We start from the raw sequence: 24,907 nt of genomic DNA, 5'->3' as shown, positions 1-24,907 counted from the left end.
CCCTTTCTAGAAATCTGACTGACTTTCTTAAAATGAGACTTAATCATATCTATTCCATTCTCTTTTGTGTGACTGTATTTATTGAACTGCCCTGTTTAACAGGTGCATAGTCAATCAAGGGTTCACTGGGTAGGGCCTGAGTCAGAACAGATATTTCCTTCTTCCTACTTGATCAGAACTTTGGGTAAAGGGCAGAAGAGAGAGTGGGTATTGTAATCAGGGGCAAACATGAAACTTTCTAGGTATAAGGTTTGAATTGGAACAACTTTGTCTTGTGGTGAAAGATTGTTGTGATAGATGGTTTCTAGAATTAAACTGGCCTTCAAAAATTACACGGGCTTAGAGAGATGCATGATATGAAGGTAATCTTGATGACTAGGAGGATGGTTGGTCCCAGTGTCAGAAAGGGATCAATACTGGTTCACTATGGTTTCTAAAGGCTTCTGGTGCATATACTCTGTGCATTTCTGCCAGAAGAATGCTTAGACCAGGGGTCTAAACAGCCTCGAGGCGACATGTGGTCTTCTAGGTCCTCAGTGGCCTTTTGACTGTGTCCAAGTTTTAGAGAACAAATCCTTTTATTAAGGGGATTTGTTCTGTGAAGTTTGGGCCATGTGTTCCCCACTCTGATTTAGACTGTTTCCTTCTTACTCCTAATTATAGCAACACAATTACCATGCTGTTGGTTGATTATTTTTCAGTCATATGTCTGACTCTTTATGATGCTATTTGAGGTTTTCTTGGCAAAGATATGGGAATAGTCTGCCATTTCCTTCTATAACTCATTTTACAGGTGAGAAAACTGAGGTAAACATGTTTAAGTGACTTACCCAATGTCACACAAGTTGGATTTGAACTCAGGAAGGAAGATGAGTCATCCTGACTCTAGGCCCAGTACTCTATCTACCTTGCCACCTAGCTGCCCAACAATTACCATACACTCTCACAATTATAGAGTGATATGCCAATTATGTGATTAGTAAAGGTGCTTCTAATTACATAATGAGGTCTCTGTGATGGTCACAAAACTGATTCCCTTTGGCTATGAACAAGCATAAAATGCTGCTGCTCAAAAGTTGTACCACTTTTCTCAAAGCCCAACACCATTTCCATCTTCTAGAGTGCCACATTAAGCTGATGAGACTAGCTCTATATAAAATCCTTCATTGTAGAGGAAAGGAAACCAAAATAAACCAAGGTGAAGTCATTTGTCCAAGGTCACTCAGGTGGTCATTGTCAGGGACAAAATTCGAAAGCACATCCTCTGGCTTCCAAACCCAGTATTCTTTGAAGTAAACTGTCTGCTACCCATTCTTCAAATGGAATATGTATAACATTTTGTGAACAATTTTATAATAATGATTCTTGTTTAGGTAAATAGAAGATAATCAACATAGCCTTTGACATCCCTTCAAGTTCAAGATTCTATGTTTTATGTTAGTCAGTGCAGCAGAGAGAGTGCTAGATGTGGAGACAGAAAGATCTGAGTTTGAATCCCACGACAGACACCTACTAGCTATGTGTAATTGACTGAGAGAATCAGACATACACAACTGGCCAATGGACAGAAAAGCAAACCAGTTTAGAACCATATAGTTCAGCATTTTTACCAGTTTAGTGATGGAGGAGCTCTAGCCAAACCAAGAAAAGGGATGTATTTTGTGAGAAGAGAAAGAGTTTATCTCTATTTCTTCCTCCCCTCACTAGAGGCAATTCTTTAAATTCAGGAGAGGAGGTCCTGAGGTCCCATAAAAAGTTTCCCTTGTACCTGGAGTAGGTATCTGGGTCCCCTGGAGCCAGGAACAGCAGCTGCTGTAGTGACTGATGAGAGAAGAAGCACCTGGAGATGAATGTGAAAAGACATTTGCCCAAGGATTGTGGTAGCTACAGAAATTGTGCCTGTTCATAACAGAGAAAAGTGCTGCTTATGTATTCTACAGAAGCACTGTCAGAGCCTGGTTCATGAGGACTCTACAAAGGTGAAAAAAGGACTTCTAATTACCAGAAGCTGTTACTCCTTTTCTTTGTGTTCCTTCCATTTGTATCTCACTACTATTTTTATTATGTGTGGACTCTCTCTAAGGATATTGAGTTTGTAAGGGGAGAGTATGTCCTCATTTGGGGGGAATGTTTTCTGCCAATGTTTTTACTATACTTTCTTAGCAATTGTCAATTTACTGCTGGGTGATTGAGGATACTGGATGATTATCAGTTTGAGGCATACCAGTGGGGGCTCATGGCTGATGGCACTAAAATAACCTGACCCTTGGGCTGACTCTGAGAAGAAGTTAACAACTGAGCAGACCGTTAGGGAAGTAGCCTCAGAGTGTGTGCTCTATGATGATGATCAATAACATTTAAAACCAAACCAAAACAAGATCCCTTAATTCAAAAGGCTTCCATTCTAGTTGCAGAAGAGTTGAAGAAATGTTTCCCACAGAGTATCATACCAGTTAGAATCTGATTAATTGCATGAGAGAGTTCAGAGTCATTGGAGGGGTTTAGGAAGGGAGGGAGGGACACTTTTAGGTAGGAAAAACAGGAATGACTTTGTAGAATAGGCCAGACCTTAAAGGAAATTATATAGGGTGAGTACTCAGACATGGTACATAGCACAAACAAAATCCACAGAGATGGGAGAAGGCCAGATTAGATTTGGGAATTATGATTACTGTGGTTTGGCTGGAACAGAGAGGGATTAAGAGGAACACAGTAATATAAAAACTGGTAAGCTAGATTGTGAAGGGCCCCCAAAGTCATTCAGTTTGCTTTCTTCCCAGGTTGAAGAGACAAAGGCATCTCTTCTCCCTTTATTATTTTCATCTATAGGGGACTCAAGTTGGTCTGTGCTTCCATGACCCAAGAATCAGGAAGCTTCTCACAGCTCAGTTGTCAAATGTGCAGTCACTGAAGGTTAGCTCTGATGTGAATCTCAAACTGCCTGCTCCCCTCCCCATTCTTAGAGAACAAAATGCAGGTCTGTTATTTCCCCTGGAACATTCATGCTTTTAGATAAGCTGGTGCCATCATGGGCAGTTTGCCAAAGTTGTCATTTTAGAGGAGAATTGGCTCAAGTAATCACCTAAAACATCATTACCCTATTCCCCCCCCCTTTTTATGGGGGGAGTTATTTTTTCTCCGTTCTTTTCTTTTCACTTGCTCATGAGATAGCACCTATTATTTCCAACTATGAGGAAGAGAGAAAATATTTTCCCAGCTACTTGATTCAGGGGATTGTTGGAAGTGTTTTCCCATCTCCCAACAAAAGGAAGCCCCCACCCTTCTTCCTTTTTTTTTTTTTTTTTTTTTTGAGCAAAAATTCAGGGCACGCTTTCCGGGTTTCAGTGTTGTCAAATATTCAATTTAAACTCTCCCTGTTATTTACATTCCCGATTCGAACAGCTATTATTATATAAATGCATTTTACTCTTGGAGTGAGACATTCATCCTCTGTGGGGCTCTGTGTTCCTCCCTTCCCCGCTCAATCTCAATGCAGTGCTTGGAGCCTGGCTTTGCCATTGTCTCCTTTGTCCTATACACGAGTGTGGGGGCGTTTTCCAGAACAGCACACTGTGATTTCACATAGTCAATCATCAGTCTGGTTCGAATAGGATTGAGTCAATGGAATGAAAGGCTGTTGTCTGCTGGGGGTGCTGGGCTCACGGAGTTATGATAAGTCACTCTTCTTTCCCTATTAATTGTTGTTTCTGCTATTTACACATAGACAAAACCAATGGGATACCCAGCTGCTCTGTGTTGCTGCTTTCTTCTTCTTTTTTATTTTCCTGAGCATCATTTTTTTTCCATCCTGGGGAAGTTCATGGTAAAGAACTCTGCTCTGTGTTTTTTAAAAGGATTCTTGGTGTGTGTTGTTTATAACCCCTTGGGTGATGGGGTAGGGTGCAAAGTGGTAATTTGGTGATTTGTCTGGGCTAGAAATACAGCAGTTTGTACATCATGGAGTGAACCCTGGAAATGACTGATGTCTTCTCTCATGTGCTTTTGTCTGGAGCCTATACATGAGCTAAGACCTGGGGCTGAATGTGGCCCTGGGCGATTTATCAGTGTAGAGGGTCAGAAAGCTTTTGTTCCACATGGACTTTATCCACTGGATGATCTGAAACTGGATTAAATACATGTTCAAAATCATGTTACCCTTGTTGGAAGCATTTGGGTTAGAGAATGAAAGTGCTTTTTTTCTGATTTTATCCAACAGCATCAAAGATGCTTCCTCCTTGTGTTTAAAACCTTGGGCTTATCTTTGGTTCTTTCTTTTCCTTCACTTCTCATATTCAATCAGTTACCAACCAATTCCTGTAGATTCTACCACTGCAGTATCTCCTCACACCCACACACAGCCTTGCCCTCCTCTCAGTGTTTGCTCCATCCATTCACTTATTCAGTATTTATTAGTGTATGCTATATGAAAGGTACCATCCTAGGGGTCATGGATACAAAGGAAAAAATGAAAAATGGTCCTAACCCCGAGAGCTTATATATGCTGACATTTCAGGCACTTTCACCATTTGTCTCCATACCTGGAATGCTCACCTCCACCTCCTGCCTTCCCTGTCTTCATTCAAATCTCAAATTTACCTCCTACATATATTATTTGTACATAGTTGTTTGGATATTGTTTCCTTCATTAGACTGTAAGTTCTTTGAGGGCAGGGACTGATTTTTTATTTCTGTTTTGCCTACCTTTGTGTGCCTAATGCTTAGCACAGTAATAGGCACTGGGGCAGAGAAGGCACTTAGCACAGTGCCTGAGACACACTTAGGCAATGGATGATTGCTGATTTGACATTCTATTAAAATATAACAACATCTCATGCATAATCATGTCAGAAGTAATTTCAGGAGGGAATCAACACTATGTATTAGGAAGATCAGAAAAGCCATCTGCTATAAAGTAGCATCAGAACAGAGGTAAGTCTAATCCTTCTACCTTGAAGGAAACCAAGGTCTTTAGGAGGGGGAAGGAAGGAGAGAAGGTGATCTAGTTCTGTGGGGAAGCCTGTAAAAAGACCCTGAGGTAGGGGATGGAATATGGAGTTCAGTGAATAGCAAGTAAATTAGTTTTGTCAGAAATGTAGAGTGGGTGAAGGGGAATTATAGGAAATAAGTCTGATAAAATAAAGCTAGAACCAGCCTGTCAAGGTTGAACTGCTAAGGTGAGAGATTTTTCTTCTATCTTAGAGGCAATAGGGAAGTATAAAAGATTCTTCTGATGGGGAGTGGCATAGTCAGACCTGTGCTTTAGGGAGATGATTTTGTCAGCCTGTGGAGAATGGATTCAAGAGGGGAGAGAAAGGAAACAGAGGGAACAATTACGAGGCTAAGAAACATGGTGGCTCCGTGCATGGAAAATGATGGATGCAAAGAAAGTGTCAAGACATGGCAATTGATTGGCTATATGAGGTGAGGGGCAGAGTTGAGGATGGCATGGTGGTTGTGAACTAGGGTGTTTAGAAGGATAGAGGTGGCCTCAACAGAAGCAGGGAAGATAGTAAGAGGGATGAGTTTTGGCTGAAAAGAGAATGGTTCTCTTTGAGAAATTTGGAATTTAAGACACAAGACATTTAGGGCTATGGATATTTTCAACATTTTCCTTTGAAATTAGGATGAAAACGGCTACACACTCTATCACCACACTAGTGTTGTGACCTTCATTACCATCTGCTTAAACTGCAGTATCATAGTTACCTTCCAAGGGGTTCTGTTCCTCCCTGCCTTCTCTATTCAGTAGGCAATTAGGAGCTACTGAAAATGTTTCAACAAAGTAAAAACTCCTTCCACTAGTGTATAAGACCCCTCCCTACCCCAACACACACACACACACACACACACACACACAATCTAACATCACTCTACCTTACTAACCCTAACTCATATTGTTCTTCTCCAATCCCACTAAGTTCCTTCCAAACTAACCTTTCTTTCCCCTGAAAACTCTCTGTATTTTTCCTACTTGGTGTTTGTTGCTCTTCCCTAAGCCTGGGCTAACCTTCATTTTTCTCTCTTTTCACTTGATGAGCTCATGTCCAAATTTTAAAGCTTAAATTAAATTCCTCTTTTACAATGAAACTTTCCCCGATTCCCAAGGCAACAAAGATCTTCCAGTCTTGATTTATCACTGAACTTTGCTTTTTGTGTTTCTAATGCAATTAGCTTGTATCTCTGCATCGTTTCCATCTGAGTTAGTGTCTTAAACAAGAACCAGACTTTAAGCTCCATGAAGGTCGGGACGATGTGTGTAGATTGTACAACACCTTTGGCACAGAACTGCACAAAGTAGATAATGTTTGTAAAATTTAAATCTATCTTAGAGCCCTCTGTCCTTCTTTTCTATTCTTATCTTCCCTTGAATAAATGAATGTATAGAAAAAAGCATTTATTTATTAAATGCTTACTATGTGCAAAACAGCAGTGATACAAATAGAAGAGTCATTCAATTCCTTCTCTGAAAGGGCTCAATAGGGAAAGACAAGATAGATAAGAGGTCTCAGCTTCAAGTCAGATGGAAATACCCATTGGTCCTTAGGGTTAGGTACAAGAGCAAAGCAGGTAGTAATTCATTTTCTTAAATATCACTTCATTCCTGGCTATCCCTCTCACTCTCTGGACATCTCCACCTCCTTGTTAGTAGCCTTCCTGCCTTGGTTTTTCCTTCCCCATGACCTACTTTTCTGATCATTGATTCTTTGGCCCTGACCACCATTTCAGGAGCTGTCCAGGACATATTCACTTGACTCCCATCTCCATTCATCACTGTTTACATTTTTTCACTTCCTTACCAGCAACATTGCCCCCATGTGGGTATCCTCACCCTCCATCTCCACCATTTTCTACTCTCTTTTATGTGCTATTATCCTCCATTGGAATGTAAGCACTCGAGAGTAGGATCGGTCTTGTTTGTTTGCATTTGTGTCCCAGAGCTTAGCACAGTACATGGCAAATAGTAAGTTCTTAAATGCTCTATTTATCATCTATCTATCTCAATTGACAAAAGCTACATCTGTTTTTTATGTCAAACCATTTGGTAGTTCCAATGATTTGAGTGATGAGAGCTTTCTTTTCTGGGTCTTTAGTAACTGTGACTATTAAGGTGGGAGCTAGAACACCTACAGTGGCAATCGCCACTTCAACACCGCGTCTCAGCTGGCTTCGTGTCCCAGAACTTCAGTGTCTGGGGCCTTCTCACCCTCAGAACATCTCTCTTTTATGCTGATCTCTTCCTGACATTAGTGAGTTCCTCCAACGGCCTCCATTTCAGGGAATTGGCCTCTACTCCTTCATCCTTCCTCAGCTCTATTTCTGACTTTCCAAACTTTGACACCATCCCCAGCTCCTATACTTCTCCCACCCCCCATCAGCTCCATTTTGTGTGTTGTCTCCTTCTCTGTTAGGATGTAAACTCCTTGAGGGCAAGGGCCTTGCACTTAACACAGTGCCTGGCATGAAACAAATGTTTGGACCTGCCTTGCCTTACCAAGGTGCATCTTTGAAAGGGTTGCTTCCCTGTATAATAGGTACAGGGTACAGCCTGGAGCAGGGCTGATGGCTTAGAGGCAGTGGCCCTTTGGGTACACCTCACTACTCTAGCTATCCCAAGTTGCTCATCCATGCAGCATAACATGCTATTTTCCATATGTTTTTGTTTATTTCATTCCCTACCGTCAGAATAGCCTTCTCCTTCCCTCACCTCTGTCTGCTGAATCCCCAATGAAGAGATTCTCCAGATTCTTGAATTACATGATTTCTTTCTTTTTCAGACTACATGGTACTGTGTTCTTTTTTCTTTACTTAGGGTTATAACATAATAAACCCAGAGCTGGTTTCTGAGGCTATCTAATCTAACCCTTTCATTTAAAAATAAATGAACTCTTTAATTTTTCTATCACATTAATTCCCAAATACATATTTTCCCTCTATCCACAAAGCTATTCTTACTTGCAAAGAATGAAAATCAAAGAAGAAAAAAAACACAGTTCAGCAAAAGTAACTCAGCTGAGTCTGATGGTAGATGCATTGTTGTTCATTCATTCTCACCTCAAAAGAGAGGCAGGTACATACTTTCGTCTCTTTTTTTAGAGCCTTGCTTGCCAACTCCCTGATCATAGATGAGGAAAATGAGTACCATGGAGGCTGTGGCTTGCCCAAGGTCATACAGATAATGGATGTCAGAGGTAGGATTTGAATCCCAGCCCCATGACTCCAGAGCCAGTAGTCATTATTTTTCATTGTGCTATGTTGCTTATCATTTTCTATTTTTTATTGCTTTGCACACATGTTCCGTCTCTCCCAAAAGATGGTCAACTCTCAAAAGAGAGCAAGAACTACATCTTGTTTTTCTTTGTGTCTCCCGTGGTTAAAAAAATCTGATTTTTCTAGGCATCATTAAGAGAGCGTGATATCCAGAAGGAGGGGAGAAATAATTTCACTGTACTCTAACCTGATCAGGCCCTGCCCACAATACTGTGTTTAGTTCTGTGGGCCATACATTTTAGGAAGGATATCAAAAACTGGAAATCATCCAGAGGAAGGCATTGAAGACAGTAAGGATCCTTGATGTCATGCCATGTGGGGATTGGTTGAAGGAAGCAATCACATGTTTAACTTGTATGTGGGGGTGGGAAGAGAATGGGGAGGAGACAGGGAGAAGGGGAGTGAAGAACATCTTCAAGTATTTGAAAGTCTATCATGTAGAAGAAAAATTATATCTCTTCTCCATGAACCTAAAGAACAGAGATAAAAACAATGGCAGATTTAAACTTGATGTAAGGAAAACCTTCTCAATTTTGCTAGCTATTCTCAACAACAAAAGCTATATAAAAGTGGTGTTTACTGCCCCAGGAGGTAAAGTGTATCCCATCACTGCAAATGGTTGGCCAGCTAGCAGAGATCACAGATTCAGAACTGGAGTAGCACCTGTAGAGATAAGCCAGGGTTAGGCTGAGGCAATGCAGTTAAAGTTGGTGCTGGATTAAATGACATCTGATATTCTTTTCAGCCCTCAGTTCCTAATTGTGTGATTACAACACAGTACATCGCCTTGTACATAATAAAAGCTTAGTAAATGTTTGCTGAATTGGATTGAATTCAGAAAGTGAAATGAGCCCAGATCATGAAAACCATCGGATCATAGATATTAAATATATGATGCCAGAGACATTTCTAATGGTCTTTTCTTTTTCATTCGTTAGTGGTTTTAGCTCAGCCAAGAGCATCTGGATATCACTGTGTTTATTAGGTGTGTGTGTATGTGTGTGTGTGTGTGTGTGTGTGCGCACATACTAAAAGTAAGTATACTTTTAACTCTCTATTTTAATGATATTTGGCACCAAGCATATTCTCTCAGGATCTGGGCTTATTTGCTCTTCTCTATGGCTCATCTTTGTATTCCCTAAATGCAAGATGGAGCTACAATTAGGGAGTAGGATTTTTGATGTTTTTGTATTATAAAATATAATGAGAAAAAGCTATTTGCAAATTTTTGAATATTCCATCTTTTCTTATTTCATCAAACTACAGAACTGTAAAACTAGGAGGGACCTTCAGGTTTATGTTTGGGATAACAACAGTACATTTAAAAGATCACTAGACTTGGAGGCACTGAGTCCTTGCCCCTCTGTTTGCCTGCAAAGCTTAGTCAGATCACTGCTACCTCTCCTATTAGCTTCAATTTCCTCTTCAATAAAATGGGGATAAGCATTCTCACTCTAACTTCCTCTGTGACTAATGCATGTTTAAAAAGAGGTTCCCTATATACTTCCTTAGAGTTACCATTCTAAACCTTTTTCCTTTCTCAAACCCCAACCATACTCTTAGCTCCCATACTTATGTGATACAATTCAGCTTCTAACTTCATTGAGAATACTCTAAATCTATGACATCATCATCCTATGATCCATAACCTCAAACTTCTTTGGATCATTTCTCACACTCCCTTCTAGTCTTCCAGTCACAGAAGTCCTTATTCATGGGCTAAGTCCATTACGGGTCCCTTTTATCCCATTCTCTCCCATCTTATACTGGATTATTCTAGGACAACCTTCTCTTCTCTCATCAGTCTCCTCATCTCTCATCTCATCTCATCTTCAATCTCTTCTCATATTTTTCACTTTATCCTCTTCTTACAAACAGGCTTAATATGACTTGATCCTTAACAACAACAAAATATTGTCATTTTTCACCTAATTGATCACTTGTATCCAACTCTTTGTGACCCCTACTGACCATTGGGTTTTCTTAGCAAAGATACTGGAGTGGTTCACTATCTTCTTCTCCAGTGCATTAAGGCAGACAGAGGTTAAGTGACTCGCCATGGGTCACACAGCTAGCAAGTATCGGAGACCAGATTGACAAAATCTTATTTTATGACATTTAATCCTTCAAGCACCTTTACATTGCTCTCTGATCTTAAACTTTGAAGGAAAAAAATTGACATCACTCAGCATCTTCATTTCCTCAATAGCTACTATCTCCTTGATCCCATGTAATCTGGCTTCTGCTCCACTACTCTACTGAAACTGCTCTCTATAAGATTACCAATGACCTAATTTATGCATCAAATTGCCATTTTTTCTAGCCCCCCTCTTCCTTGGCTTCACCAGAATTTTTTTTTAATAATTGGAAAACCCAGGAGAAGGAGGGAGTGAGAAGAAAACCCCTAGTCTTCATGACTGATGTTGATTGCTCTGGCATACCCAGTATTCTAGTCTAGCAATAATATAACATTGATAATAATTATTATCATTACTAGCATTTCTTTGGTACTTTCTACACTTTGCAAAGTGTTTTTCATGCCTTATCTCCAGGAAATAAAATCTAGACAGAGGAGAAGTTTAATATCAGGCCAGACAGAACTTCCAAATGTCACAAAGGTTGCTTTCTTTCTCATGTCCATGTCCATTTTGCCTTTTCTTTTTAAAGTACAAATATGTAAAAGGAGGGAGTTTTTAAGCAAAATTATTTCAAAGGCCCCTTCTGGCTATAACATTCTCTATTTCAGTTTGCATTCCAACTCCTAAGGATGAAGTTTGGGTTATCCAGTTGGATGTTAGATACATCAAAAAGTGTAGATTACAGTACAAAGTTAGATACACCAACAGCCTACATAACTGAAAAGAGGGGAGCTAATGTGTTGCAAGGGTAAGAGTACTCAACTTAGGATCAGGAGATCTGGATTTGAGTCACAACTCTACCATTTACTGGCTGAACTTGGGGTGCCATTTTCAACTCTCTCAGCCTTAGTTTACTCATCTGTAAAATGGGGGTAGTTGGACAGAATGTTCTAAAGGCCCCTAGTTGATTTAGTTGTCTCTTATTCTACTTTTGTACAGAATCTCAGGCCAGGTATCACTACAACTATGTGAAGATAAGTACTAAACATCTTATTCTCCCCACTTTACAGATGAGAAAATTTAAACTCATATAATTTAAGTGACTAAGTACCGCTGTTTTATAGAAGAGAATAAGAAAACAGAGAGAAGTTGTCTAAAATGGAAAAGGTACTATTGATAAGTACATCACAAGGGATTTGAGTGTCTGCTATAAAATGTAATAAATCCTGTACTGGGAGGATAGAACCCAGGTTCTAGACTCAGCTTTTCCCCTAAATAGCTGTGTGACCTTAGATAAATCTGAAATAAATGAAAGCATCAGTATCCCAATTTATAAAATTAGGTGACTGGATTAGTTGACTATTGAAGTCCCTCCCATCTCTTCCATTCTATAATTCTTCAGTTGCTAATTTTAACTCTTTATCATCTTGGACTATTTATTGGCCTGTTTTTATTTGTTTGTTTGTTTGTTTTACTGGGGAATTTTATAGGTTTGGAAAAGCATTTGCCAAAGAAAATAATACCCTCTTGATTTAATGTACACAAATATTTTGATCTCTGTTGGCACAGGCATTAAATCAGCAAATACCAAATCCTTGCTGAGAATAGGTGGAGTACCTATTATCAACTTCTATTGGGCTCTGCATGACACAAGAAAGTTCTAAAAGATGTCAACAGATTTACTACTGCATAAAAACTAATAAAAATGAAAGCATGGTAAAGTAAGAAAGGCTGCATGTTAAACTGAACAAAGCACTGGTCTTAGTACCAAAGTTTTTTTTTTCTTTCTTGAAGATCTTAAAGAGAGTGAATACATTTCTTCTTAATGTAACCCATTCCACCTTTGATAGTTCTAATGCTTAGGATATTTATTTTTTTCCTCCTATATTAAGCCTAAGGACATTTCCATATAACTTCCATCCATTGCTCCTAGTCCCTCCACTCAGAGATAAGCATGTGATAGGATCATGGGATCATTAAGTCTAATTGTTTTTCCATATAACAATGCTTCCAAAACTCAAGGAGATGTATACATCAAGGCGATATATAATGCCTCTCCCCTATCTAAGTCTTTTCTTTCTAGGATAAATATCCCTGATTCTTTCAACCAATCTTCATGCATATGATCACAATAAACTTGACTGTCTAATTCATCTATCCTTATAATCTAATAGAAGCCTTCCAAAAATGTGTCATCCAGAATTGAATACAGTATTCTAGATATGGAATAACATCCATAAAGGTTACAGAAGCCACAATTATTCCTCACAATAAAGTGGAAATTCTAAATTATTGAATAAAAGATGAGCGGCTTAGAGTTGGAAGATAAATCATCTTGTCCATCTAGTCCAATCCCTTTATTTTACAGATGAGAAAACTGAGGCCCAAGGTGGTTGATTTCAACTTGTCCAAAATCAGAGAAGTAGGAAGTATCAGGGTGAGATTCAAGCCTATAGAGACAAATATCACGTTTCTTTAAAATAGCCCAGAGCTGAAAAAAAAAAAACATTCCAGGAGTATTAAAGCTATGACTTCAGAGTCCTTGCAGAATGGCATAGTACCCAGGGGAGGCCTCTTTAGGAAGCACAAGGGCCAGGAAGTTAAGAAGTATATTCTTCAAGCCAGAAAGATAGCACCCTCATGGGCATTATTACTGTATTAAAGAATTTTAAGAGCCATCTTGTGGAAGAGGGGTTATATTTGTGCTCCTTTGCTCCAGAGAGCAGAATTAAGAATAATGGGTGGGATTTGCAAAGTGGCAAATGTTAGTTCAACATAAAGAATGATTTACTAACAAATCAAGCTGTCCTGAAGTGAAATGGGATACTTCAGGGGATAATGCATTTTTCATCATTGCAGGGCTTCAAGCAAAGGCTTCATGACCATATGTCAGTGACTTTGCAGAAGACATTCATGCCCAAACACACATTGGACAGGGTGACCCCAGAGATCCCTCCCAACCGTTCTATTCTATGAAATAGGGAAAGTGTGGTATCGTGGAAAGATGAGTGGGTTGAGAACCTTGGGACCTGAGTTTTAGTCCCTGCCCCGCCACTAATTTGTTGTGTTACTGCCACTCTCTGGGTGTTGCTTTCCTCCTATGAAAAACCTGAGAGCTGGACTAAATAATAGCTAAATCCTGCATAGGAAAGGGAAGGATCTCTGTGATTGCCTACATGTGTATGTAAGTGAGACCCTGAGGTCAGGACCACCTGCGGGGTTCTATAGCACACATGGTCTCTCATAGCTATCAGAAGGACAGCCATGGACTGGAGCCTTCCCTCCGAGGTTACCGCCAGATTATCCTGTATACAATGAACATGTAGATAGCTGTTTACACGTTGTCTTCTCCATTAGAATGGGAGCTCCTTGAGAGCAGGGACTGTCTTGTGTCTTTCTTTGTATTACCCGTGTTTAGCATGGAGTAAGCACTTAACAAATCAATGTTTGTTGACTTTTCTTGACTTGGATTAACCATGAATCTGATATAGCTTCTTAGATGACAATTTTCTTTTAAAAACTTATTTTAAAGAAAGCTGTATGGATGGTTTTTGTCTTTACACCAATCATTTACAGATATCTTCTGCCCTCCTTCCTCCCTACGCAGTGAGTCTTTCTTTATAACAAAGAAAAACAATAAGGAAAGCCAAGACACATACACACACTTATGTATGTATACATGCACATACAGGTATGTGTATATGTACATAGATACACAAGCATATGTATTCTATGGGCACATACACCTATGTGTATACATGTGCATATGTGTGTGTCTGTGTATAAAACACTGACCAAGTATGACAGCATATGCAACATTCCACACCCTCCTTTCTAAGAAAAAGCAGTAAGTAGGTTCTAGGATGACAGTTCTTTGGCCCATTCAACATTTTCTAGCCTTCTGTTATCCAAGTCATTGCCAGCATCAGAACCATTAATATTGAAGTCACAAAGCTCCCTGATTAGCACTTTCCTGCCTTATGAACAATTTCAAGAAACCAGGGTGATTTAAAGATAAATTCTTTAAATTTAAAGAAGAATCTTCTTTAGCTAATGAAACAATTAAAGCTAAGGCCTAGAGTCAGGAAGACTTATCTTCCTGAGTTCAAATCTGGCCTCAGACACTTACTAGCTGTATTACTCTGGGCAAGTCACTTAACCTTATTTGCCTCAGTTTCTTCATCTGTCAAATGAGTTAGAGAAGGAAATAAATGGCAAACCACACCAGGATCTTTGCCAGGAAAACCCCAAACCAACAAAGAGTCAGATGTGACTGAAAACAACTGAAGAGGAAGAACTACAAAAAAGTATACCTAGGTGTAATGGGAATGTAAATTTAAAGATCTTGCCTGCCCCTAGGCTAAAGTGCACCTGGAGCCTGGGGTGGGAGGCTTGTTTTTCAGTAGATACTTTTTGATTGGCCAGTGGGTCAATAAGGTTCTCTGAGCCACATTCTCTGAGCCAGGAGAAGGCTATATAAGCCCTGATATGTAGCTTTGTTTTGGGGCTCACTTTGAGAAGAGTTCTGTGATTTGATCAGATGAAACTCTGGGAAGCCATTGTTGAGAGTCCCCTGGCTTTGAAAAACCCAGATGTTGATTTGGTATGGATGTAATGGTTGGACAGTTTGGAAATCTGTCTACTTGATCTGTTTCTCTGTCTTGATAATTCTGTCTGTATACTCTGAAGTTCGGGGTGCTGACCTTTTTCCCCTGAACTAGGTAAACGATATATGTTTGACTGATTAAAGTAAGCTTGTTAACCCATTTTGAGTTGCTTTCCTTTATCAAAGCAGATCTAAGAACCTGTGTTGGCAGACACCCTGGGGACACTGGGGTGCTTGCTGCTATACTAGGTCAACATTGATAACTTTGTGTTCAAGATATAACATCATTTGAAGGAAGAAAATAAAAGGATTGATCCAGAAGCATTGAATTAGAATAGACTTGTCATATAGTGGAATTGGTGCTAGTTTTGGAATTAAAGGGACCTGGTTCAAATCCCAACTCTGTTACTTCATATCTTTATGACACGGGGTAAGCTAACAAAGTTCTATGGGTTTCAGCCTTCTTATCTATAAAATGGCAAAAGGGGAAGAAGTTGTATTCAAATATCTTCAAAGTCCCTTTAGTTTCTCAATGAATGATTCTGAGTTCTTAAAAATTATGTCAGTTCTTTCTAAACTGGAAGGATTCTAGGATGTCTGACCATCAGCTGATAACCATTTTAGCCCCTGTAACTCAGGAAGTAACTACTCACAGATATAGTGAGAACACCCAAACCAAAGGAATCACACGTCTTCCGAAATATTGAAGTACAATGAAAATATGAGGCAATGTTTACCAATCAAGTAGGTTATTTGAGGTGTTACACTCTGCAAATAACAAGGGCCTTGCCAGTAGTGATGACCTCCTATTCAGCTGGACGTTAGGGACCTTAACAGCTGGTGAGGAAGTTTGAATTGGCAGAAGGGAGATGTTTAGGCAAAACTCGCAGAAACAATGAAAACTGCTGGTTGTAGCCAGAAGAAAGAGCAAAACTAGATTTTTTCCCTTTCACATAATGAGATTATAGAAGTAGGAACTGCTAATTAAGCAGAGGTTATATGAAATCAGCAAATAAAAGTGCTATGCAAAAGAGTGACTAAAGAGCAATTAATCATAGCAAAGGATGGCAGCAAAGGAGAACTAAAAGTAAAATGCTTTTTAATACAATTGTCATAGAGCCTTTTTGTCTTAGCAGTGAGAGGTCAGTGGTTACAATTTTTTTTGTTTAATTTGTGCTATAAACTTGAAAAAATTGCTGGAAAAAACAGCAACACAGCCCAATGGAAAGAACACTGAATTTGGTGTCACCGAACATAGATTTAAATCTAGGTTCAACTCTCTCTTTACCTCCCTGGGACTTTGTTTCTTCATCTGTAAAATGAGAGTGCTAGACTAGGTGACCACTGAAGTTGAGATTTTATCCTCTCAAATCACATTTCACAAGATTCAGAGAAGGCAGAGCTATTAGGGATCAACTATTTCAATCTCATCATTTTACAAATGATGTAATGGAGAGCAAATTATTTGCCCAAGGATTGTTGTTATTGTTAGTCATTTTTCAATCATGTACAATTCTCTGTGACTGCTTTTGGGGTTTTCTTGGCAAAGATACTGAAATGGTTTCCTTCTCCAGCTCATTTTCCAGATGAAGAAACAGAAGTAAACAAGGTTAAATGACTTGCCCAGGGTCACACAGCTAGTAAGTGTCTGATATGGGACTTGAACTTTCTAGGACCAGTGCTCTCTATCCACTGCATCACCTTGCTGCCCCAAAGGCACACAAATACAGTGCCAAGATTCGAACTAATTTCCTTGGGTCCCAAATATGGATCTTTCACTTGCACCATGCGGCTTCCAAGGAAATTCCTTGACCAACAGCATTAAATTTCTTGTTCAAAGTTAGTTGATGACATTATAACAACTGCCCTTCCCTATGTCTTTATTTTATTTTATTCTGAACTTAAGAAATAAAACAAGCATTTCCATAACATAGAAGAGTAGGAGAAAAAAGATGATTGTACATGAAATCGCAAATCTATTTTGTACAAGAGTCCCGTCATTCTTCTATTCATTTGGGTTCTTAACCTTGGAATCCTGGCTCTAGTTCAGGTATTCATCATCTTTTCATCAGTCCTGATTCAGAGTTTCCTCATAGTTTTTCCTCCTCTTCCTTCCCCAGTCTCTCCTGACATTTAAGACCTTATATGAGGACTTCAACCAATCTTTTCAGCCCATTTCCCATCATCTCTTTCATAGTCAATTGTTCCATCTAGACTAGACAACTAATTATACCTGGATCTTGACATTTCATCTCTAGGCTTCTTTGCATTCACATAAGTCACTCCACATGCCTGTAGTACATTCACTACTCCTTTGTCCTAATCAAAATGAATGTTTTCCTTCCAGATTCACCTTAGGTGGCATCTGCTCTATAAAGCCTTCCCTAAGCCCTCTAGTTAATTGCCTCTCCTCAAATTACCATACATTTGCTTTTCTGAATGATTTTCCCCCTCAATAGCATGTAGAGAAAGACAGCTTTATTTTGGTCATTGTTTCCCCAGGATCTGGCACAGTACCTTGAAGATAAATGTTTATTGAATTGAAAGTTATGATGAGGAATATGACAAATACACATAGAGATCATTGACTTATCTTATAATCCTATCCTAGGAAATGAGGCTAAGGGAATGTTCCTATGAAGTTGTATATTTTTGAGGCACTTGGCTTTTATTAATTAGCTTATCCACACCACATTCCTATGAGGGGGTTCTGTATGATTCTAGTAGGGACAGCTAAGAAAAAGAAAGAATAAGCAGCTTATTCACTTATATTACCAACACCAAAGTCCTGAATACATATTTGATGTCTTGATGTATTGGCTTCGTCTTTCTACCCCTAGTCATTGTGACCACTGAAAAACAAACATAAAGGTAGACTTTTTTTTAAGTGGTGAAAAATACATTAGACCAAGATACTACTTCATACCTGTCATATTGATTAATATGACATAAAATAGAATAATAAATGTTGGTGGGGATGTGGGAAAATTGGGACACTAATGCACTGTTGGTGGAGTTGTGAACTGATCCAACCACTCTGGAGAACAATTTGGAACTATTCCTGAAGGGATATGAAACTGTGCATAACCCTTTTTTGGTTTTGTTTTTTGCTTTTTGGAGGGGGAAAGGTAGGGCTGTTAGGGTTAAGTGACTTGCCCAAGGTCACGAGGCTAGTAAGTATTAAGTGTCAGAGGCCAGATTTGAGCTCAGGTCCTCCTGACTCCAGGGCCAGTGCTCTATTCATTGCACCACCTAGCCGCCCCTGTGCATACCCTTTGACCCAGCAATACCACTACTAGGTTTGTATCCCAAAGAGATCATGAAAAAGGGAAAATGACCTATGTGTACAAACATATTTATAGCATCTCTTTTTGTGGTGGCAAAGAATTAGAAATTGAGTGGATGCCCATCAATTGGAGAATGGCTAAACAAATTGTGATATATGAATGTATTGGAATACTATTATGCTATAAGAAATGACAACCAGGTAGATTTCAGAAAAACCTGGAAAGAATCACAGTGTCTGATGCAAAGTGAAATGAATAGAACCAGAAAACATTGTACAAAGCAGCAGCAACATTGTGCAGTGATCAACTATGACTTATCTCTTCTCAGCAACACAATGATCCAAGACAATTCCAAAAGACTCATGCTGGAAAATGCTATTCACATCCAGGGAAAGAGCTGATGGAGTCTGAATGCAGATTGATGCATGATATTTTCACTTTTTGGATATTTTTTCCTTTTGCAAACTGCCACTTTTTTTTGCAAACTATTTCTTCGTTCACAAGACTAATATGGGAATCTTTTACATGGTTGCACATATATAATCTATATCAAATTGCTTACCATCTTAGGGAGTGGGGAGTGGAGGGAGGGAGGGAGAAAATTTGGAACTCAAAATTTAATTAAAAAGTGAGTATTAAAAATTGTCCTTATATGTAATTGGAAAAAATTAAAACCATTAAAATCTAAGAAAATAAAAAAGAGACATATTAGATGCTTAGTTTGGTTGATATCTAGGATTCCCTATGGTTATATGATTGTCTTATAAATTAGACGGGACTTGACTTACTCCTTTCTCTGATGCTCCATTATGGCATGGAAGCAGGGATGTGCTGGTAAATGTTCAACAATCAGCTTTCCCAAAAGGCAGGATATATTTTACATTTAATCTGCATCATTGACATTTTTCTCTGTCACTTTCATAAGTCTACAGCAGTGGTGTCAAAGTCAAATAGAAACCATATACAAGGAACCCTGTAGTTGCCTACTGGCTTAGAAAACAACATACTGATATCATCTATGTTCTATTGTTATTTTAAATTATTTGGTTAAATATCTCCTATCATATTTTAATCTGGTTAGGGCTGCAGGCTATATTTCATGCTTGACCCTGCTGGTCAAGATGGTCAACAAAATGATAAATCAAGCCCTGATTTGTTTGCCAATGAGATATAAAGCCTAACACTGAAAACTTAACATTGATGATTTCAGAGGTGTAAATGCTAACAGTGAAAATTTAACAATTAGCTCCCACAGTATAGATGGGCTCCAGCACATCCTTTCATGAAGGTGACCCTGAGTTCTTCAAGCCCACAGCAGCAGAGCACAAGCTGCAGAGATTTCAGGTAAGGGCCTAGTATTGGAATATATGTCATATATAATAATTCACTTGGATAAAGTGTGTTAAGTTTATGATCTCATTTGAGTCCCACAGCACCACTGTGAGTACTACAGACACCCCAAAACAAGGCTAAGAAATGTTAAATGGCCTACCAATTTGGCCAATGGCCTACTTACAACTAGTAAGTGGCAGAAGTGGGATTTAGACCCAATCTTCCCGACCACATTTGGCCACATTACCTCTCCAACAGTGAGTATGTCTGTAACCCTTGTACTTTGCTGATTAATTGATGACTGTGTTTGTTAATGAACTAAGAATCTAAAGCAGTATGTAGTAGAATATTGCTAAGTTCTTCATTGTTAAGGCATTTTTGTCATCGTTAAACACAGCCTTTTAATAGGGATCATTTTGGATTTACCAGGTTGGACTTTAGATGATGTAAGATAATCCTTTTATTTCAGAAGTCAGCCAATATCAGCCTAAAGGGATTGAGTGATACGCCTAAAATCCTAAAGGTAGTAAGGCCGAGTCCAGGTTCTCAGACTACAAATCTGGGATTCCCTTTATAAATTATCAAAGAAAAGGGATCTGCTAAGGCTATAAATGCTGTTTAGAAGATTATAGGTTATTTACCTACTTAAAAATCTTTTGTTTCCTAAACATTTTAGAAGCGTCCATTTTCATACAATGTGACTATGATAAAGACAGAAGCCACCATTGCTTAGAACAGTCTGGATAAATTGATTGCAAATCATTCTTATGTATTCACTAAGGAATAGAAAAGGATGCAGTGTTTCCATCCTCAACTGTGGGACTGGCCCATATGTTCTCTGGCATTCACAACTTCTCTTCCCTTGGGCTCCATGATGATTCTCAGAAGATCATTGGATCAGAATCAACGGGTGTAGGACAGAACTTGCTTAGGTGTTGGAGAGAGTAGGATATATGTAGAATGCAAGGAAAGGGAGGAGTCAGTAGAATAAAGTATGTGTGGAGCAGTTAGATGGTGCAGTGGATAGAACACTGACCCTGGAGTTAGGAGGATATGAGTTCAAATTCAGCCCCAAACACTTACTAGCTGTATCACCCTGGGCAAATCATTTAACCCTGATTGTCTCCAAAAATAAAAGAAAATAAATGTAAGTGCACTGCTCTGGTGTAGGCCCTCACCATGCATGCCTAAACTGTTTCTATAGACTCTTGATTGACTGGTCTCTCTGCCTCAGTTTCTCCATATTCCAGTTCATCATTTACTTAACTAACAAATTGATTTTCTTAAAGTGCAAATAGGACTCTATCACTATACCCTGACCCCATTCAATCAATTCCAATGGTTCCCTCTTATCTCCAGGATCAAATATAAAATCCTGTTTGCCTGTTAAAGCCTTTTGCAACCTGGCCCCCTCCTACCTTTCTAGTCTTCCTATACATTACTCCCTCAACATTCTCTGCAGTCTAATGATGTTGGTCTCTGCTTTTTCTTACCCAAGACATACTATCTCCTTACTCTGTACATGGTTGTCTCCCATGCCTAGAAATTTCTTTCCCTTTAGCCCTACTTCCTGTTTTTTTTGAAGGCTCAGCTAAAATTCTATGTTCTGCAAGCAGCCTCACCCCTTAAAGACTAGAGTCTTCCCTCCATTGATTATCTATCTATCTATCCATCCATCTATCTATCCATCCATCTATCCTTCATCCATCTATCTATCTATCTATCCATCTATCTATCTATCTATCATCTCTATATCTTCTTTGTAGACTGTTGTTTGAATGTTGTCTTCTTCATTAAACTATTAGTTACTTGAAGGCATACACCATGTTTTGTTTTTGTTTTTTGCCCTTCTCTATTCCCAGGGTTTAGTGCAGTTCCTGGCATATAGTAAGCACTTAATGAATACTTATTGACTTTATTTGGATTTTAAAATAAGTTTTAAGAAGAGAAGCAAAGATTTTTGATATTTGAAGTTTTATATAGCAGATAAAATTTTACTGTGGGCTTAAGCTTGGAAACCAACATTTATATTATGTATTATTTGAATGACTTGATTATAGTTGCTATATGAATTTGAAAATAATTACATTTCTTTTTAAATGTTTCATAATTCAGCTTTTTTGCTCCTTAATATGAGATCTTTCCCCAATTAGGTCATAGTAAGTGTAGTTTTTCTATTAATGCTTTCCCCTCTTATTCTTCTGTCCAGTATTCTTTATTGGAATCAGGTAGTACTGTGCAAGGCCTGTTTCTACTAGGGCAGATGTGTCAAACTCCCAGAACAAACCTTCTCAGTGCAGTTAATCCAGATTAAATTATAATTGGGAAATATTTTTAAAAATAAGTAAAAATATAATACAACATATTTAATGTTAATTTGTGATGTTCTGAGTCAATATGCAGCCTGTGGGATATGTTTCTATTTTAATTTGACACCACTGCTCTAAGGCATTATGTAGAAAATGGTAAAAATAAGTATCTCCCTAAAGGTCTCTGACTTGGTTCTCTCATGTATTAAAAGATTCCCAATTTACCTGTAACTTAACAGGCATCTCTCTTGTTTTTATATCTCCACTGCCTACCACAGTATTCACATATTTTTATTTCATTTTCTTTTTCATGAATGGAAGGGAGAAAGGATCCCAGCCTGTGATTTCTTCTGTATATAGAATTCCTAATGTAGAAACTTCCTCTACTAATGAAGATATGTAACAACATCTTATAAAGTTACCTGAGAGCACTGAGGAGTTAATCATTAGCCCAGGATGACAGCCAGTATTTGAGAGGCTTAATAAAATCTCATTGGATTGAATTGATTTATAAAATCTCAAACAGAAAGACAAGCAGGTTGTTTTTTTTTTAAATCAAATATGTTTTTGCTATAATTTCAAAGTAAATATCCCTTTGTAAAAACTAATAGATGTTGAAGGGCTTTAATGGTATTGGGGTTGCTAACTAATGGGGCCTAGAAGTAGGGGGAAAACAAAGTCAGTGAAGGCTCAAGTCATGGCATTAAAGAAGAGATACCCCCCAACCCCTCAGGGTATCCTTCATGTAGATGTCCTGACTGAGGGAGTGAGTTACAATGTGATCATTATAGAGGTAAATGATAAAAAGCTCACTATATCATCCCTCTCCCCAATCCAAATACCCAGACTATCTGCCCTGATTTCCCCCTATTCCTGATCCATGAAATGGCAGCCTGAATGAGAAAAAAAGAGGACAGGTCCAGCTCTGGCCCTGACTCTGGTTTTCCTGATGCCACTGCAAAGGAAACTGTAATTGAATGGTTCTTTCTTGGACAAAGTTGAATATTTCATCCCATATCCATATGCATGTCTGTGAATGTTAAAGCCCACTTCCTCCTGCATCCCAAATCATTGAGGGAAAAGTACTTTCTTTCAGTCGGCAGATGAAATATGGTGATCTCAATCCATAGGCAAGAGCATCCTGAAATAAATATGCCTAGGTACAAATTGGGAGACTTATCAGTGAAAGGCTTGGTGTTGACTTCAACCTGAAACTGGAGAATGTCGTGTTGATAGGTAATAAAATGATATGCTATATAAGGTTGTTTGAAAATAACAACAGCAACATCACTCAGGGTTCCAGCTCATTGACTGCACAGCTCACTCATTGCACACATAAAGAAACAAACACTTTTTAATATATTTATATACATATACATATACAGACTTTGCTTACTTAATAGCAAAATTGACAAAGTGTATTTTATACAACCAAACCAAAGGGAACCACCTTTGGTGGGATAGGAGGCTGTAAGGTATTCTGAAGCATTTATAACAGCCATTTTGTAGCTGGAACATATTTCTTTTGTTCATGTTGGACAGCCCTTGCTTGGCTTTTACTCTTTCTAAGCTTTGTGCCCCTCCTTGGCTTTCCTTGGCCAGTCTGTGGACAGCAGAAGCTCCTCTTCCAAAGATAGGTATCATGTTTAAGTCCAAAATGGTGTTATTAAGATGGTTGTTTGCCTTCTTTTGAGATACATTTCTTCAATTCTCACTGAGTTTCAGGCATCTCCATTCTCTACAAAAATAGCAATCACGATCCAGAAAATCCAGATTCATTTTGGGAGTCAGAAAAAGGACTCCCTGCTCTTACCACGTCCTTTGTGAACTCTACCTGGACACCAGCTTCAGCACTGATGCATAATTAATATGACTTAAATGTTCGTCTTTGTGGGAGCCTCCAGGAAACCCAAGGCAGTGACATCAGAGAGGAATAATGAAGCATACAGAAGGATCTCCACCCCAGTGCTCTGGTCAAACTGATATCCCTTCTCTTACCTTCTATTTAAATTCACGTCTGTAGCTATAACCAGAATCCCTCCCAATTTAAAAGGTCATAACTCAAGTTCATGTCAAAGGAAACACCTCTTTACTTTCATTCAATGTAAAGAATTATCTTCTTTATCTGGTGCCTTAGGAAAAAATCAACTGGAGTCAATTGTTGTGGGGGGAGGTACAGGTGTGTGTATGGGGGAATCATCCATGGGCATACCTCTCCCTTCCTGCTTTAGATTCAACATTCTTTTGGTCTCTTAAGGGGAAACCCCTGTTTTAACCTTGAGAAGTTGTACTTGAATGACAGAGAAAAGAGTTGGTGATTTCACTTTTTATCTCCAAGCTCTCCTTGTTTAGTTGGCATAATCCATCCACATTTCTAAAGGCAGCATGAAGAGGCATGGAATTCATCCATTATACATATCCTATTGATTGAGCTTCAGTTTGGTTCTCTGCCTGTTGACACCAATCATGTTGAACATGGTGGAGGAATAATGTTTGTTTCTGGTGGAAGATGGTTTTACATCACAATCATCAATAATTTAACAGAATAATTATGCGCTGAAGAAATCTAGAATAAATACCCCCTAAGGTGAGTTTCTTTTGTGGGGTTTCTTTTGTTCTAAATCTCTGCTGTCTTTGAGGTTGAATGATATTCTTCCTCAGCCATTTGCTACAGCATTATACTTGAGAATGTGTGTGGAATCTGTTTTCTGAGATTTTTTTTTAATCCATCCAATGTCTTAACTTACCACAAAGAATTTTTTTAAAGAAAGAGAATCCAGTTGTTCCCCCACACTAAAATTACTATGTTAATTTGTGAATCCACTTAAGAGAGGTTCATTGTCCAAGAAAGACTCCTCCTCCACTGGCTGGTAAGTGATTCTCCTTGGCAGAAGCAATCCTGCTTTTTTTTTTCCTCATCCCTTGTTTTCACATCCCAGGTGTTTTCACTATTGATTCTTCAGGCTGTAATACAGAAGGGGAAAAAAGGCTTACCTTCCTCACCAGAGTTATCTATTCCAACATCTC

The 24,907-nt window shown here is 38.7% G+C and overlaps 1 protein-coding gene across 2 annotated transcripts in view; it reads right to left on the bottom strand.

Annotated features, from left to right (window-relative positions):
- The window catches only part of ZMAT4 (zinc finger matrin-type 4), a 725,479-nt gene that overhangs the window by 199,727 nt on the left and 500,845 nt on the right, over positions 1–24,907 (bottom strand). Inside the window, exon 9 of one of the 2 annotated variants that reach the window (XM_069075847.1) lies at positions 23,265–24,844. The exons of the other annotated variant lie outside the window; for it this stretch is intronic. Within the exon in view, the coding sequence (XP_068931948.1) occupies positions 24,829–24,844 (16 nt within the window). The 3' untranslated portion in view covers positions 23,265–24,828. Of the gene's footprint in view, positions 1–23,264; positions 24,845–24,907 lie in introns of those variants that run through there. 2 annotated transcript variants of the gene reach the window in all.

This window comes from Petaurus breviceps, unplaced genomic scaffold (assembly GCF_028583685.1).
Source record: "Petaurus breviceps papuanus isolate PSGF00001 unplaced genomic scaffold, PetGlider_PUasm1.0 90919, whole genome shotgun sequence".
NCBI classification, from domain to species: domain Eukaryota; kingdom Metazoa; phylum Chordata; class Mammalia; order Diprotodontia; family Petauridae; genus Petaurus; species Petaurus breviceps.
This window is presented reverse-complemented; position numbering and strand designations above follow the sequence as displayed.